The following is an 18,074-nucleotide window of genomic DNA, read 5'->3' on the forward strand; positions in this document are numbered from 1 at the left end:
AGCAGTCGTGGGACGGGGCAGCCCCACCCCACTTGAATAGCGCGCCGCCCCGCCCCGAATTCCACCGCATTTTTACCGGGGCAAAGATGCCCTATCAGGTCGGGGCCCCACCCCGCCCCCCACTTCACCACCCCATTTTGCCATGCCTAGTATTCAACCACAATTAGATACTCTTGATATTTAGATTACTCTCTTGTACATTAGTGCAATGCATGAGCATGTGAATACTTACTAGATGAAGATGGAGACAATATTTAATCATAAATGAACTATTGTACAAACTATAATAAAAGCAAATCTAAGGGAATCTCATTCGTTTTTTGGGGAGGAGGCAGAGGCACAACTTCCACAAAAAACTTAAATACACACAATCGAAACTGAAAGGGTAAAAGAAACAACAAGCTGTTGATCTTTCTCAAAACTAAGGTGTTTGTTGGTGTGATCTTTCTTTCACCTTAGTTTCATGGTGTTCCTGTCCAACTGAGTTGATAAATGGAGTGGCTTTGTGTTGTGGAGCAAAGAAGAATGGTCTGAACCAGCAATGCTTTTAGAATCACCATTACAGAAAACACCAGATTTCTTGAGGAACTGAAACTCATCCATGGACTGCCTGATTCTATGCGATGGCTGCTGCTGCTGCTGCTGCTGCTGGTTATACAGCCTTTGTTTGGCCTTGGTAGACTCGGTCAGGCTCATGTAACTCGGCCGGCTGCAAGAGCTGTCATCTGTTCTATCCGAAGCCAACATGGTGTTCCCTGAAATCGGAGTTGTAGACGTGCATAATGAAGACGAGGCTGAAGTCTCATCATACCGAAATTCAGAACTAGGACTTGAAGATGAGCGAGTGGCTTGCCCCATTTGAAGATGAGGAGGTTTAGCTGAAATCCTTGTGGTCACATTGTTCCTTCTAACTTTAACCGAAGATGGTTCTGAAGATTTTGAGCGTTTGCCTACTAAGGAATCTGAAGAATTCTTTGTAGGAGGAGTGATCTCTGAAGGGTCAATAGCTTGGGATTGTTCCATTAGTCTTGTCTCCCATGGCTTCGCTGCCATCCATCGCTCTAACCAACTCCATCCCCAGCTACTCTTGTCAAACTCTTGATTCCTTAAAGAATAACCAGAGCAAGTTGTTCGAGAATTCGAATCTTGGATCGATCTCCATTGCTGAAAAGCCAAGTTGAAAAATCTTACTAATTGAAAAGATAAACAAACAAAAAAGTGTTATCAAATCAACATACCTTTTGAGCTAGAGAGTATGCAATGGCTCTCTCCCTCTTAAAAGCTCCTTCTTGCCTCATGTTTAACTTGCTTTTAACATCATCTAATGTTCCCTTGCTATCACACCACCCTTCCTGAAAAAAACATTATTGGTTTAGGAGTTGAAAATGGCTTCACGTAGTTATAATTTCATACTACACCAGTAAGGGAATGAATGAAGAGACCTCAGCTTGTTTGAGGAGGTCAGCCTTGCTGCGGTGTTCATCGAGTATTTGTTGCACAGCTTGGCCTTCCATGGACATCCTCACACGGCGAGCTCGAACTCGTGCTTGAACTCTAACAAGGGCCTGCATACACCTCAGTGTCACAGCAGCCTGCTTCCTCACTTGTCGACCTCGAACTAGTGCTTGAAGCCTCACTATACCTTTTAAGGCCCTCAAAGCCCTTCTTGCCTGAAAATCCAAGTACCAATCACCAAGCACAGTTGAGAACATTTTCACAAACAGATCACATGATACTAAACCAAGGCTGCTCAAACACATCCTTGTTCTAACTGAGGGAATCGTTAACAATCACCAAACACAGCTGAGAACAATTTCACAAACAGATCCCATGATACAAAACCGAGGAAGCTCAAAATTCATAAGCTAACTGAGGCAATTATTACCATCCTTAGTGACTATGATTATAAAAGAACTTCATTCTTTTCTTGTCAAGAGCAAGGTAGTATAATGTTACTTAAAACATGCTAAGAATTCAACTTTCTACACAAGAGATCTAAGATTGTACTTGATATCTAAGGACAGCATACATTATTATCAGCTAAAGAAAAAAAGACAGAAAAGACTCAAAAAATACTAAGCTCAACTTACCAAAAATCCACGAAAAGCAGTTTGGATCCTTATGGCAGCCCATTCTTGTCTGACAACCCTGAAATCTCTAGGAGGAGCTCGAACGACAGTAGCCATGGCAGCAGAGAAGGCATTAGCCAAACGAGGAGAATCAGAGCCTTCAGAAGCCGCCCTTTGGCTCCCTTTGAAACCTTTCCATGACCCCATATCTCCTGAAGAACTTCTCCATAGTCTCCATTTCTTGCTCTTAACCACCACCTTCTCCTAAACACAAACACATAGAGAACAGACATTAAAAAAACCAAGCTTAAGCACAGAACCAAACAAAAAAACAAAGATTTCCAAGCTTAGCTTACATGCTCTTCTTTCTCTGGCTTCTTCAAACCTATAAAAGCTTTGACCCATTTGCCTGAAGCTCCCATCTTTGCTCAAATAACAGAGCTTCCCTCCCACTTCTTCTTCTTGTAGCTTGAACAGTAGAGCAAAATTCAAAAGGGTTTTCTTTCTAAAAGGGATGTAGACTCAAAGGTCGAAACTTTAAAGTAAAGATGTGTGTTTTAGAGAGAGAAAGGGAGTGGAGAGGAGAGAGAGAGAGAGACGGGAGTAGTGTCTTTAGTGGGAAATGGTGAGAAGTGGGAATGTGGGATAGTTACTGGTCCAATAAAAGTCCTTCTATGTTTGAAATTCAAAAACTCAACGGACAAATGAGACTGAGTCCCGCTCAGTGTTCTTATTGAGGTTTGTGATTATTTAACCTTGGTTTTCTCCAATATTACATAGTTACCATTCACTATCTCTCTTTGTTGGACTATTTGCATGATTGACTCTATTTTTTTTTTTTTCATCTCATTTTACGATGAATAATATATAGTGTATGTGATATTGAACATGTCAATCTAGGATTCTCTTTACATTGTTTTTATTCGAGAAATAGTACCATTGGTGTCCAATAATGACATCTGGCGTAGTGTAATTTAATATTGGGTCCCACTTATTTGAATTTTATAAATATTATGAGGTATCGTTAATCAATCGTGAGGTATCGTTAATTAATGTGGTATTGGACACCTTAAAATATCAAATACCAGCACTCTTGTTATTTGACATTTTAACTTGTTCGACACCACATGAAGTTGACCATATGAATGATTAGCGTTATTTCATAATACTTATTAAATTAAAATATATAAGACTCAATATTTAATTTAATTAATAGTAGCATGTCATTTCCTCGTGCTCCTTAACAATACTATTCTCTTTAACTATTTACAACAATAATTTAACTATTTATTCTTTATAATATAGAGAAAAATTGGTTAAGTAGTCTTCCAATAGATGATGTAAAGTTATATTTTTTTACATAAATAAATAGTATTTCTCTATGTGTAGTGAAATACTATTCATCAAGCTATAAATATTTTTTTTATTTTTTTATAAACTTTTGTATATATATGAGTGTGATACTATTATATTTAATTATTTTATTTCTTAAAATGAATAAAATATTTTTAAAAATATAATATATAAATGATGTAGAGAAAAAATAAAGAAGCAAATGTATGGTATAATGTAAAAGTTTGAGGTAAATTATAAAACTATATGTTTTGTTGATATATTTTGTAATACACTTTCTCTATAATATTTAGCTAAAACTCATAAAAACATCTTCCATTAGCTCATTTATACATATATTTATAATAGCTATGCACAAACTCAAATTAATCTATATCTACATTTACATCATATTTACATATCATTTATATAATATTTTAATATTATTATTTTTCTTTATAAGTTTTTTCTCTTCATTTAGTATATTTATATATTTTTTTTCAATTATTTTATTTTATTTTAAGTAATAAAATATGTTTAAAGATATAATATTTAAATAATGCAGAGAAATATATAGAGAAACTAATGTATGGTATAATATAAAACTTATAAGTAAAATAGAAAAATGTGTATTTTGAGGAGGTATTTTAAAAGATGGAGTAGAGCACCCATTTAAATTTAATAATGGGTCCCACTTATTTGAATTTTATAAATATTATGAGGTATCGTTAATCAATGTAGTATTAGACACCTTAAGGTGTCAAATAGCAACACTCTTGTTATTTGACATTTTAACTTGTTCAACACTATATGAGGTGGACTATATGAATGATTAGCGTTATTTCATAATATTTATTAAATTAAAATGTATAAGACTAAATATTGAATTTAGTTAATAGTAGTATGTGATTTTTTTATAGTATTGGATACTACTGGGTGCTGATGCTCCTTAGCAATACTATTCTCTTTAACTATTTACAACAATAATTTAACTATTTATCCTTTTTTTTTAAATAAAAATAAGTTAACTATATACAACAATACTTCCTAACTCGACATAGTTTACCAAGCACTTATTATATTTTTAAGAATTTTTTTTGGACTTTGAATAAATAGATTTGAATTTGGGATTTACTTTATTTTTGTGAAAATAAATATGTTAATTTTAAAATAATGCTAGACACACACTTAAAATACACACATAAAATTAAATTAATTTGTAAATAATTTTATTTTACAATATTTATTGACTTTTTTTTTTTACTTGATCTGGTTTTGGGAAGAAAAAAAATGTATTAGTATTAGACTCCAATAGCCATATATATTAAACTGGTGACAAATTCAAATATAAATATTGGACAAATTTAAAAGATGCTCTAAATTTAACCAAACAAAATATGGCTACCCAATAGATGGGTGTAGGGGTATTTTTATTCTATTTTTTTTTTATGACAATGTTCATTGTAGCTATAATGAACTTTCTACAAGTTTTTAAGAATTTCTAAATAATTTACAGTACTAAAAATAAAGTTTAAACAACTGATTTTACATGCATATAAAAAAAACAAGCACGCTTGCAACGAGTTGTTTGAACTCTGTTTTCGGCACTGTAAATTATTCAACATTTCTAGAAAACTCACAGAAAGTTAGGTATAACTACAAAGAACACCGTCGTGAAAAAAAATATTGAGATAAGAACATATCTACATGTCCATCTAAGAGGTGTGTTGTACCTATAGTGTAAAAAGTACTACCCAACTTAAACATTCTCATTAATTATTACAATGTACAAATTCATAAATTTAAAATAGTTTTACATATATCTCAATAAATTCAAAATGAGTAACGATATGTACATCCAAAATATGCATCCAACTATTACACGCAGTGATCTTTTTAAAATAATAGACCCTAATTTTAACAAATATAATTGATTAGGCTAAACTATTACATTACTGCACATAATATTTAAGTGTATATTTTGAATGCAACATATCATTGCTCATTCAAAACATAACATTCTAACAAAAAAAAAAAGCTTTAGGATTAGGTGTGTGTTAGTAAAATGAAAAGATACAAAAAGGCCAGAAAGCAACCAGACAAGAGATCACCCTAAGTCAGTGCTGTAAAAATCTGGTGAATTCATTACTTTTTCTTATGGTGGGCCACCACCATTTGGTGAATGCCACGTGTTTTTTTATGATTTATCATCATAAAAGATTGAAACTTTTTCCTTGTATTCATTCAAAGTGAAGAACTTGTTTTTCAAAAATGGAGATGTTTGCTGTCCCCACATGGTTTTGATTTGAAACAAATGATGTGGACTTCTCTGGTGTTGTTTGTATTTGAGCAAATTAATATAATATGCCATATAAAATTGGATTATTTATTTAGGAAAAATAAATATATATATATAGGTAAAAATCCACATGCTTTTGGAACTATACAAATTACCATGTCATAAATCATGATAATGTCGGAATTGTAACATTCTCATCTATTTTTGAAAATTTTCTAATTCATAAACTTTCTTTGTCTCATGCTACTTTTCTATAAAATAATCTTTGGATTATATGAATTTTGATGAAAATTATAAATGGACATTTGTGGTTCTTACTACCATAATTAATACACAAGTACAAATCTCACATGATCATTTAATAAAATAAGATATATATATTTATTTGTGGCCAAGCAAAATGTGTGTTCAGTACATTATTTTTCTTACAAGAGTGATACTTGAAAGGCACACTTGAATTGTACACATGTGATAGTCAAGATGGAGCAAGTCCATTAATACTTGTACCCTTAAATAAATAATAGCCCCAAAATAAATTTATATGTTTTAGAAAAATATTATTTATATATATATATAATTTGAAATCTTATTTGTATTGGAGACTCACTTTATCTTACCTTCAATTTCATAGTTTCCCTGGTAGGGATGTAAATGGGGCGGGGCAGGATCGGGGATGGCTCCCCCGTCCTCACTCTGTCTCGGGATCGGGATCCCATCGAGTACCCATTTAATAAAAATATTTAATTTTTTTTTCTAAAATTGATAAAATAAATTAAAATAATCAATACTTTTTAATATTAAATAATTAGAAAACAATAAATTACACCATTAATAAATATATATTTTTATAAAAATTATTATATTATATATTTTTAATAATATTTATATTAAAAATATAAATTACAATGTAAACGGGACGGGTTCGTGACGAGGGTCATGTTCCCCGCGGGTTAAATTGACATCCCTATTCCCTAGTGAGTAGTGACACTTTTATTAAACACCTATTAAAAAAAAAAGTAATTATATGTGGACCCAAACATTATACATAGTGACGTAACACTACTTTTTAAAATAGTGGATCCTAACTTTGATAAATAAGATTGGTTATGCTAAATTGTCACGTCACTATGTGTATTATTTATGTACATATTTTGGATGAGTAATTGGTGAAAATGACCTCTCTTCTTTTTTTTGAAGTCATTTTGCACTCTGGCCTAGTTTTGATAATTTTTTTGCAAAATGATCTCTATCTAAAATTTTGATCAGTTGTCTGAATTTTTTGACCAGCTGTCTAAAAAATTTCGACCAATTGTCTGGAGTGTCAGAAACAATTTTGTAAAAAATTATCAAAAATAGGTCAGAGTGCAAAATGACTTCAAAAAATAGATCATTTTGCCAAGAGACCCTATTTTGGATACATATATCATTACTCTAAAAAAAATACATAGAAGGAAAAACCCTAGCTGCCTCATTTGTTCTCTTTAGATACCTTTATCCCCTTTTGCACTCGCTCCTAGTTGCAGGCCATAGCTCTTACATCGTGCTCCATCCTCATGGTGTAGCTCGGGTGCAACAGTGTGGTGGGAGCGCCTCAAATCTATGCTTGTCATTTGGTGGTATCGGGTGTTTTCTGGTCACAAGATGACGAATAGGGTTATTGTGGTGGTGACGATGCACATTGTGGCCGGGGACAGCAATGGCTGGTGCGTTTACATCTTCTATTTTAATTCATCTCTAGTATTATTTTGTTGTTACATCTTATGTCAAATTATATTATGGAATTTTGGTGTGTTCATTTTCTTTTTCCTAAATTTTATCTCATGTCATATTATGCACATTTTGCGTGTACGTATCATTATTCTTTTTCTTAATTTCTACATAGTAAAAAATTGTCATACACTGACCTAATAGAATTTCTTTTATTGCTTAAAAGAAGTTATAATATTGAACATACTATTCCATCAATATGTGGACAAACTTGGCATATGAGAAGGACATCATAGCATTAAAAATGTTAGATTACCGAGGAGGGTTGGCAGTGACTAAAAACTATGTAAGTAAACACAACACAAACTAATAAATAATGCTATGATATGTATCTATTCACATCGAGATCGAGGCTTCGACTTATTCACTTTCAATTCTCATAATATTTCCATTGGATTCGACTAATCAACTATGACTGAATAAACAATCGAGTTTCTTTGGCATTTACTTTACAAACAAACATGAGAAACAACGAAGAAACCAACCCCTTTTCCCTTTTCTCATTCTCATCACTTCATTTTTTTTTTACTCTCATATCAATATATTAATAATTTTTAGATGCTATAATGAGTATTAGTTTATTATGATAAATTGGAGTTTAAATGTGTTTTTTTAATGAAAATTCATTGACCATTCTTTCTTGAAAGTCGTAAATAAATAAAGAGAAAATACTAGTTTGATCTTTGTATTTTTCCTAAATACGCGATCGGTATTTGTGTTTTGTTAAATGATAATTCAGATCTTGTATTTTACAAAATAGATCAAAATAATAACTTATACCTAATTTTGATAAATAAAATTTCAAATTTAATATTTCATTCTCAGCTCCTCGACCACTTTCTCTACTTCTTTAAACTCATTGCATCACTAACGAATTAAGAATTGATCTTATAATTGAAAATATTTTGACCAAAATCGGTTCTAGGGTACTATTTTGATCCATTTTGTAAAACACAGGATTCGAATTGTCATTTAACAAAATACAGGGGTCGATCACGTATTCAGGAAAAACACAAGGACCAAAATAATATTTTTTCATAAATAAATAAAAGTAAATCTATAGTAGTAAGTGGTAATTGGTAAGCAATTCTAACACTATGTTTTGTTGAAAGTAAAAAAAAAATGAAAGGAGAGATAGAAAATAGTGATGGAAAAAAAAATATTTATCTTATATTGTTTGATAATAAGGAAAGGAAAGAAAATAAAATGAAAGGATAATTATAATTTAGAACTAAAAATAATAATAATAATAAATAAATAAGTAATTTTAATATGAAAAAATTCTCATTGAAATATTAATTTTTTTTTTCATTCATTTTTCTCTTTCCAACAGAACAAACATATTTTTTTTCTTTCCTTCATTTTCCTCAACAAAATTAATTTTCTCTCCCTTTTTTCATCAACCAAACAAAGGGTAAAGAAGATAAAATAGGATGATAAATCAGTGGTGAGGAAGAAGATATAAAGTAAAGTTTGGACTTTTTTCTTTCTGGTTTATTATATGCATAAAATTTGGTAGAGTATAAAAAATATATATAATGTGATTTTGAAGTTGCATGGTACTTGGAAATAAAATAATTTGAGCTTTATCGATTCTTCTACTTTTTTAAAAAAGAAAAATAGACATGATTTTGAAAACACTAAAATAGTAATAAAAATACAACAACTTTATTTGGTAGAAGAAAAAAGTGAAATTATTAGAAAATTGAATGGAGCCCACTAAATTATCTCTCTCAAACAAAATATATATATAGAAAAAATAAATAAATAATTATTAATTCATTTATGTTCTCTTTTATCTTTAGCCATATCAAACATTTTTTTATGGTCAAAAAACATGTGCATATGGGAGCTCACACTATACTAAATCCATATATCCACACCATTACATGGTTAAGAGTTTCAATTAGTCAACCCAAAAATCAAAATATACTAATATAATACATTAAAATCACTATACAGTGGTTAAAACCAAAGTTCTTTTATTATTATGAGATTAAAATAATTTAATATCGATATAATTAATATTATTTTGGCTTCAATAATTTGATAACAATTCAAAAAAAATATGTTCTTTTTTACTTATGTTGATGTAGAAAATAAAATAGGAATCGATATAGTTTTCTGGATTGAGTCGCGGACTAAATTGCTTTCAGCTCTGTCCCAAGTGTACACAGCAGCTTATCAACTAAAAAAAACATTTTCTAAACGTGGGGGAGAAATTATATAGATATTTTAATCTATCAATTTACCTGCTCTAAACGTGTTTTAAATTAATAAAATAAAAATTATATTTTGCACTTGTTTTTTATATCTACTCTTGGAAGACTATTCCAAATCCACTTGGGAAATTTTCCCATTTCACACACCAAATACATTTTTTTTATTTTTTAATAACTCATTTTACTTTTCCAAAAGTTCCAACAACTTATGATGTGTAGCATAATATATAATTATTAATATATGGAGACAATTTTTTTAAAATTAAAAAAAATACATGTAACATATATTATAATATGAAATTTACCCTTATTTATAACAAGTATAAATTGAGACTATAATTTTTTTATGAATACTAAAATATCATTTGCATTATTTATGAAAATACATATTTACAACTTGCATCAAGTAGAGAACCAACTGATTCAAAACTAAATAAGTAAACAAATAAAAGAATTAAACAATTCTATTTTGCTAATAAAGCTAAGATAGAAAGGACAAAAGAAGTGTCCAATTATTGAGTACTTTTCTTTTTTTTTTCATTGTTAATTGGCAGGAGTGGAAGGTGGCAGCATCACTCTTGGACTTGGAAGGGCCATCACTCTTGGGCTTGGAAGGCCCATATAAGCAAGCCTGGGAGAGACCCGAATCTTTGGGCTGGGCCGAGGAGAAGGGATCGGAACACAACTGCCATAACCGCCATGGTTGACTTTTGGAGATAAGTTGACTTGTTCCAATGCTCGAGATTGTAGCTCTTGAGGATAGTCCCTAACACACCCAATACGTGGACCAACCCCACTTGTCCATTTGCATGACAAACGTTTTGCCATGTCAAACATCGGCGGCACACCGCTGTTGATGGCGGCCGCGGTGGTGGCGGCCGCCGCATCTAGTTCTTGCTCGGTAGTGGTAGCGTTAATGGCGTTGATATCCAAATCGATCGTGGTTGACTTGAAAGAGTTGACTACCTTTGTCTTAGTCTCCTCCTCATTACAATCTTTGAATGAAGTTCCATCACTATCTATTGAATATCTCTGAAAAAATAAAAATAAAAATGTGAATTTTAATTTATTAATAGTAAAGAAAATTAGTGTTATGATAAATGTTAATTAATTACCTTAACATTGCTAAGGTCTACATTGTGTTCTTGAAGAAAAGTAATGAATTCTCTAAAGTTGTCTTCTGTTGGGAGATAATGACCACTGTATGGCCATATAGCCTGTAAAGGAATTGGCAAAGTTAGCTCCAAAAGTACAAATTCCAAACAATTCAATAATATACAAAATAACAAAATAGTACTGTGAATTTTGACAAACTATAACAATTGTTATGTAAAACACAAATATTCAAAAAAAATCGAATTTTGACAAACTATAACAATTGTTACGTAGGTATCCAAAGGAACTCGAACCTCAGATTCTAGAGAGATTCGAACCCTCGAACACAAATATTAGGTATAGGTAGTTTGGAGGGACTAGAAACCTTAAACACAAATATTAAAAAAACATCAAAAACTATAACAATTGTTATGTAGGTATCCAGAGGAACTCGAACCTCAGATTCTAGAGAGATTCGAACCCTCGAACACAAATATTAGGTATAGGGAGTTTGGAGGGACTCGAAACCTTAAACACAAATATTAAAAAAACATAAAAAAAACTATAACAATTGTTATATAGGTATCCAGAGGAACTCGGACCTCAGATTCTAGAGAGATTCGAACCCTCGAACACAAATATTAGGTAGTTGGTTTAGAATTATCACCTCTAGAACACCATCATGGGCAACTAATCTTCCAGCTGCAGTAGTAGCCCCTCCAGAGAGAAAACTAGAGTGTTGGAAGACCCCTTTTTTCTTTTGGCCAACATATAAATTTCTTGATGTGCTTAGCACAAATATCCACTTTGACCCTTCCACAGTGTTGATTAGTATCCCAGTTTGCTTGTGCACAAGTTTCCCACTCTCCACAATCACTTCATAGGCCTCCCTCTCCATCTGCATTAATTAATATTGTTTAATTAGCAATGTGATTAATTAAGTAATTAAGTAAGATAATGATAAAAAACAATGAGGCTTAGACTTACTGGTCCAAGATATCTTATGCATTGCTGTTGTAGCACAGTTCTTGGGCACTTCTTTATAATCAAGTCTTTGCCATCACCAACATCCAACCTTTATGAGTTTCCATAATAGAGTACAATTAGTAAAAGAATATATGAATATGTTTATATATATATATAAATGAAAATATATATATATATACCAGTAAAAGAATGGCTGAGTGCTCTTGCTGTCAGACCAAGTATCATAGTAGAAATGGAGATTATGTCCATACCGATGACGTGGATCAATCTATAAGAAAAAGAAACCAAGATGAAACTTATGTTAGTCCATTGATTAAATATGTTCATAATCTTGATGTGAAATGTTATTATCATCATGCATAACCCAACCCAATCAACAGTAAATTTTTTAAAACAGAACCCAATCAACTCATTAATGAATAGTGCTAAACAATAATAATAATGATGATAAAGTTTTGGGACCCATTTGATACGAGTCAACAACAAATAATTGTACACCTACTATTCATAAATTTGTAAAGAAAAAACTGAAAATATGAATGGATAAACTTACAGCTTCAAGCCAGTGTTGTAAAGCTAGTTTTTGAGCCTTCTCATCTTTAGACAAGCCTTTCCCAACCTGACATACATAAAAATTTTGATGGTTTAGTCCCAAAGTTCTTCTCTACATAATATATATATATATATATATATAAAACATCATTAGGTAAAGGTATAAACCTTGGCAGCTCTAGTCCTGGCGCGTGCCCATCTGGATGTTGCAGTCTCTGGTTTCTCAATGTTGAAAAACGACACAGAACTTCTTTTAAGAGCTGCAAAATCCAAAGCTTTCCACCTAGAAAACACAAACACAAAACTTAAGTTTAAACAAAGAATAATGATATTAATGATGATAAAAAAAGAGGGGAAAAGTATGGTCACAAACCAGAGTTCTTCAACCACAACTGCACAATCAGCAAGGTTTCTTCTAGTCCTATAACTCTTGTAAACTTTCTGAACCGTAGTTGCTGCAGCATCAAGCTCACAAACTGGTCTTGGACTAGAGAACACAAACTCTGGTTGCTGTGGTAGCAAAATCTTGGGCTTTTGTATCTGTTTTATGTTTGTTTCGTGGTTGGTTTTGTCGATCACTAATTTGTCGAGTTTATCAGGCGTTTGAAGCTTTGTTGTTCCTCTGTTAGCTTCTCTTGTTTTGACACTTGGTGACCTTTCTATGCTCTTCTTTTTCATTAAAGTCTCTGAGGTTTCTTTCTTGAGCCTCATGGGCCTCATTATGGCTGTTCCAAATGTGTCTGTTAGACCAAAAAACTCATTCTTTAGGATAGCATTCCATGGTGATATTAGCACAGAAAGAGATAGACCCATCAATTTAATCAAACTTCAACTTGTGATGAACCTGCTCATACCAAGAATATATACACATATGTATAGATGTATCAGTTTTAAAAGCCCAGAAAATTCAAAGGGTCATAAAATATCAGAACAGTAAGCTCTTTTGCATTTTTACAAACACAAACCAAACATTATCATTCTAAGACTACTTCAACCATTAGATTTTCTCTCTAATTTTCCTTTTGTTCATAGTAAATCCAGAAATTGCAGAAAATACTGAAACTTTGACTTAAAAAAGATTCATAGCAAACAAACAAAAAAAGGGGAAAAAAAAAACATTGGAATCAAGGAATATTGATTGAAAACACCAAAAGCTAAAAACCCTTTTCATGGGAAATCCACAAAAATTAGAACTTTATCCAAACCAAGCCAAAAAGCTCAAAAATATAAACAACCCATCAAGCAAAATCAAAAACAGTCAAGAAAAATCAAACTCACTCACCAGAAAATCCCAACCCCAGAAGCTTGAACTTGAAGAACAACTACTCCTCTACTATATTTATCTCTCTCCAAACCAAATCAGATCAAAAAAGAGAGAGAGAAAGAGAGAGAGTCAACAACAAACCAAGTTAACACAAAGCACACAAAGATGAGATATAATAACACGTACACCTCTCTCTATATATACACACACACACACACAGAAGGTTTGAAATTTCAAAGTTGGTGACTGCTCTGAAAAGTAAGTGTGGAAAACCGAATATGGCGGGTAGTAGTAATAGTTGTCTATGACAGTATTACCAGAACTTCAAGGAAGCTGCTTTGGAGAAAAAGAAAGAAGGTAGAAAAACAACACCTTTATTTATTTTTTTAATTTTCTTTTGCAAAAATACCACTAAATATTAAAAATGGTGGTAGTGGTTTTTCGACAATGTACACGCTGTTTTTAACTCTTTCAGATGGGTCATATTCATAACAACTGACTCTCTCAGGTCGCCAGTATAGTATAGTCTTTGATTTCTTTTTTCTTTGGCTGAGTCATGGATATCGATTTCTACTGCTTTTTAGCTTTTTCTTTTTTTCTTTACTCGATTATTATATGGCAAATTATTACAATATTAAATTTTGTGACAGTACCAATTACGTACGGAGTGTAGTATATTGTATTAGTATGTATTTTATCATTACATTAACTACTACATGTGGTGCATTTATTGTGCATTTATCGTTACGAGTAGGGGTGTTCATTGGATGACATCCAATGTTTTTAAGCCCATCCGATCCGATCCAATCATCCAATTGGATGTTGGATTTTTGGAACCGATCCGATCCAATCATCTTTAACCAACCGATCCGATCCGATCCAATGGATGATTGGATCGGTTCGGTTCCATCCATTGGATGCATCCATTGGTTATCCGTTGGATCGAATCGGATCCATCCGATCTTTTAAAACCTTTATTTAGGCTGATTTTTTTATTAAAAAAATATTATTTCAATTATAAAAACACTAATTACTCATCCAAATAATAAAAATACAGTAAATATAATAAAATATAATATATTTTAACTTTAAAAAAATATATATAATATATTTTTTATCTGAATATTAATTGGATGGTATTGGATCGGTCGGTTGGATCCATTGGATTTACATGTCATCCAAGAACCGACCGATCCAATATTGGATTTTTAAAAATGTCATCCGATCCAATCCAATCATGATTGGATATCCAATTTTTAGCGGTCGGTTGACATTGGATCGGTCGGTTTGTTATTGGATCGGATCGTTTCTGCACAGCCCTAGTTACGAGAATTGCTAAGGTGACTACCGGTCTCCAATATCTCGAGGAGTTTATATCGCTATTGTATAACTTAATATTAAATCACACATATTTAAATATAATTAGTATTATAAATTATTGTTAATCAACCATACAGTACTATTTTATTCGGTATTAGATACTTTAAGATGCTAAATATTAACACCCTATCGTCATTAATGCGAATTAATTGTTGAATCTCGTATATTTTAATTTAATTAAATTATCTTAAATCTGATATTAACTTGCACCGATAACAATATAGATATTTTTTTTAATAAAATGGAATACTTTATTGGAATGAGGCTAAGAATTAGCCAATACAAAGTTAACAAAGTCAAGCCACCATACATGCTCATTGTCTTAGGAGAGAGCTAAGGAAGTCAAAATATAGACAACTCCTTAGCCTCTCCGAGATCGATAGCATATTTACACATCTTACTGTAAAATAAAGTTTAACCATAAATATGTATATTTTAAAGTGGTAATTATATCATCTTTAATTGTATTATTAAGATTAATTACACAACATTACATATAATTTTTATGTGTACATTGAGATTGTCTCACTCATCACTCTAACTACTACTCACTCTTCATTTGGTGTTGTAGTAAAGATATAATTTTTAGATATTTTTCTTTTTGTTGGATAGGGTTTGAAATTTGGCAGCGTAGCATTTATTGTTGATACATTATGTTATGTATTTATGATCTATCAATATTAACATATTAATTATTACTTACTTATTATATGGTATAGTGATAGAGATATTTTTATTTTGATTATTGTTACAAAACTTTTATGTTGTCCAACACTATCATATATTAATTAGTACAATTAAAAATCCGTCCTATTTATACTATTTTAAATTATAATATGTTTAATTTGATACTAAATTACATCAAAAATAATATGTCACATCAAATGGTTGCTATACTCTTTTTTTTTTTTAAATATTTTTTTTTGTTGGGTTGGAATTTAAAATTGGTATGGTGACATTTATTAATGATGCATTAAATTATGGGTAGGAAATTCATTCGTGCATGAATAGAAACTCATAATTTAATATTTGAAGAAATCCAACTCAAACTCTTATAATTAGTTGCAGATAAGTAATGGGCAACTGCCTCATGAATTTTTAATTTAATTATAAAATTTTATATGAATTTATTTTCATATTTTATCTTATTTATGCATAAAGTTTTACAAATATGCTTCTGATATCAATTTATATTCCTGCTAAAATAAAATTTATGTATTAGAAAGACAAAAAATATGCATCAAATATCCCTTGTTGAAGCAAATAATTTATTTATTCATGTATACTAATTATTTAATTTCACTGTCGACATTTCGATTCATTGACAGTGAATTTTACAAGTCAACATATATATATATATGTTTTCTCTTTTTTCTTTTTCTCTGTGGAAAAATGTCATATTTTGAACGAGTCTTGAACTTATCTTCATGACTTTTAAAGGCCTAAATTTGTTTGTTTATTGGTCAGTGCCTCCAAAATATAATCGGAAGCTAACTAGAACAAGAGAATATATATATATAACAAAAAAAATATATCATATATATATAACAAAAAAAAAATCATATATATATATAACAAAAAAAAAATCATATATATATATATATATATAAATTAGTACTACGTAGTTGGTTTAAGAACGAGAAAGAGAAATAAGAAATTTTGGTCTTACATTTAATTATTTATTATTATTATTATTATGATAAAAATTGACGTCCAAATAATACAAACACAGGTAAGAAGGTCAAATAGTGATATTACAAGATTCGTTTTCATCATTATGTATAGTGAATTCTATTAAAGAGTATTGTCCCCTTTTGAGGGTGTTAGGTAAGCACAATTAATATTAATTATTTTGATATATATATATTTATGTATGTATATATATATATATGATATATCCACTTGCATGGAGAGCTTTTATTGCTTAGCTCAGCTCTAACCACTTGTCTTTTTTGTCTTTAATTACTTTATCTTCAATATTCAATCACCTCTAGTAGTACAAAAGTTGTATATATAAATATATATATATATTTATATATATATACTCGTGTGCTGAAATATGTAATATAACTAAATAAATAGTTTCTCCAAAGTCGTGTTAGCCGCGTGGAGGGACTCGCATTGTGGATTTTTATGAATTGTCGACTTGTTGACCAACTATACTAGGGCTCTTAAGATTATTGAGAAGAGATTACATGCAATTAGGGATATTTATTGTATCACATATAATGTTTTTAGATATATTTGATCCAATTTAATTATTTATTAGACGTTGGATTTTCACTACTAATCTAATCTAATTAATTTGTTTCAACCGATTCGATCCAACTATCAATTAGATTTGATTGGTTTTATCTATTGGATGTATCTCGTTGCTTATGTATTTGATCGGATTAGATTTATCCAATATTTTTTAGTATTTATTTAACTTAATTTGTTCAAATAATTCATAATAATAGAAATAGAAAGATTAATTTGTTCAAAATGATACAACATCATACAAATAGAACATAAACTATAAGTATAATCCTAAATAAATAAATAAAATATATATACAACTGGATCGATTTGATTTTGTTGGATTTTTGCATACATCATCCAACAACCGATCTGATCCAATTTGGTTCTTCAAAATCTGATCTGATTTCGATCAAATCATAATTGGATATCCAATTTTTGGCGGTTAGTTGTAATTGAATCGGTCGGTTCTAATTGGATTTGATCATTTTTGCACACCCTGACATGCAATTACGTTTGAGACAATCCAATATATTTTTTTAATTAATTTAATACATTTTATCCAATCAAATATGGTACCACTATAAGAAAAGCAGTCTACATCGATGACTTTTATTGCGACGACAAAGAAGTTGTTATTGAATATAGGTGAATCCCACGAATTAAATTTTTTCTTCATTTATTGAAAATATAGGCCTACAGTGATGTCGTCGCTATAAGGCGATAAATTTGGAGGGAACTGAAGGCGGTAACATGGAAAATCCCTCCAAAAAAAATTATTGTCATCGTTGTATGGCAAAGGGGAAAATTTGGAGGGAAAGGGAATAGGCCCTCGAAAAAATATCAGGTATATAGCAATGACAATTCGT

At 30.9% G+C, this 18,074-nt stretch overlaps 2 protein-coding genes across 3 annotated transcripts; both read right to left on the reverse strand.

The window, feature by feature from the left end:
- Positions 1 to 242: 242 nt before the first annotated feature.
- On the reverse strand, positions 243 to 2,779 carry LOC133804455 (protein IQ-DOMAIN 6). The gene is made up of 5 exons (XM_062242613.1): positions 2,426 to 2,779; positions 2,091 to 2,333; positions 1,443 to 1,670; positions 1,239 to 1,352; positions 243 to 1,164 (listed from the first exon to the last, which is right to left on the reverse strand). Exons 1-5 carry the CDS (start codon positions 2,489 to 2,491, stop codon positions 451 to 453), a joined length of 1,365 nt encoding a protein of 454 aa, XP_062098597.1. The 5' UTR covers positions 2,492 to 2,779; the 3' UTR covers positions 243 to 450.
- A 7,430-nt stretch (positions 2,780 to 10,209) lies between these two features.
- Positions 10,210 to 13,926, reverse strand: LOC133805263 (IQ domain-containing protein IQM1-like). 2 transcript variants are annotated; one of them, XM_062243396.1, is made up of 9 exons: positions 13,606 to 13,926; positions 12,697 to 13,063; positions 12,492 to 12,606; positions 12,325 to 12,390; positions 11,951 to 12,039; positions 11,772 to 11,859; positions 11,452 to 11,682; positions 10,805 to 10,906; positions 10,210 to 10,721 (listed from the first exon to the last, which is right to left on the reverse strand). In XM_062243396.1, the coding sequence occupies exons 2-9, from the start codon at positions 13,041 to 13,043 to the stop codon at positions 10,233 to 10,235; spliced, it is 1,527 nt and encodes a 508-aa protein (XP_062099380.1). In that variant the 5' UTR covers positions 13,044 to 13,063; positions 13,606 to 13,926; the 3' UTR covers positions 10,210 to 10,232. The 2 variants fall into 2 exon arrangements, with proteins under 2 accessions (XP_062099380.1, XP_062099379.1); XM_062243395.1 differs by having other exon boundaries at positions 12,697 to 13,167.
- Positions 13,927 to 18,074: the final 4,148 nt, after the last annotated feature.

The sequence above is a fragment of the Humulus lupulus genome, chromosome X, assembly GCF_963169125.1.
Source record: "Humulus lupulus chromosome X, drHumLupu1.1, whole genome shotgun sequence".
Lineage (NCBI taxonomy): Eukaryota > Viridiplantae > Streptophyta > Magnoliopsida > Rosales > Cannabaceae > Humulus > Humulus lupulus.

What these genes read in the sequence shown, in the direction of transcription:
- LOC133805263 (XM_062243395.1), bottom strand. Translation starts at nt 13,136, where the DNA reads ATGGGTCTATCTCTTTCTGTGCTAATATCACCATGGAATGCTATCCTA. An exon ending in GCATAAGATATCTTGGACCA is followed by an intron (nt 11,683 to 11,771) that starts GTAAGTCTAAGC and finishes TAATTAATGCAG; the next exon opens with ATGGAGAGGGAGGCCTATGA. An exon ending in TAGACCTTAGCAATGTTAAG is followed by an intron (nt 10,722 to 10,804) that starts GTAATTAATTAA and finishes TTATTTTTTCAG; the next exon opens with AGATATTCAATAGATAGTGA.
- LOC133804455 (XM_062242613.1), bottom strand. Translation starts at nt 2,491, where the DNA reads ATGGGAGCTTCAGGCAAATGGGTCAAAGCTTTTATAGGTTTGAAGAAG. An exon ending in AGCCAGAGAAAGAAGAGCAT is followed by an intron (nt 2,334 to 2,425) that starts GTAAGCTAAGCT and finishes GTTTGTGTTTAG; the next exon opens with GAGAAGGTGGTGGTTAAGAG. An exon ending in CTGCTTTTCGTGGATTTTTG is followed by an intron (nt 1,671 to 2,090) that starts GTAAGTTGAGCT and finishes TTGGATTTTCAG; the next exon opens with GCAAGAAGGGCTTTGAGGGC.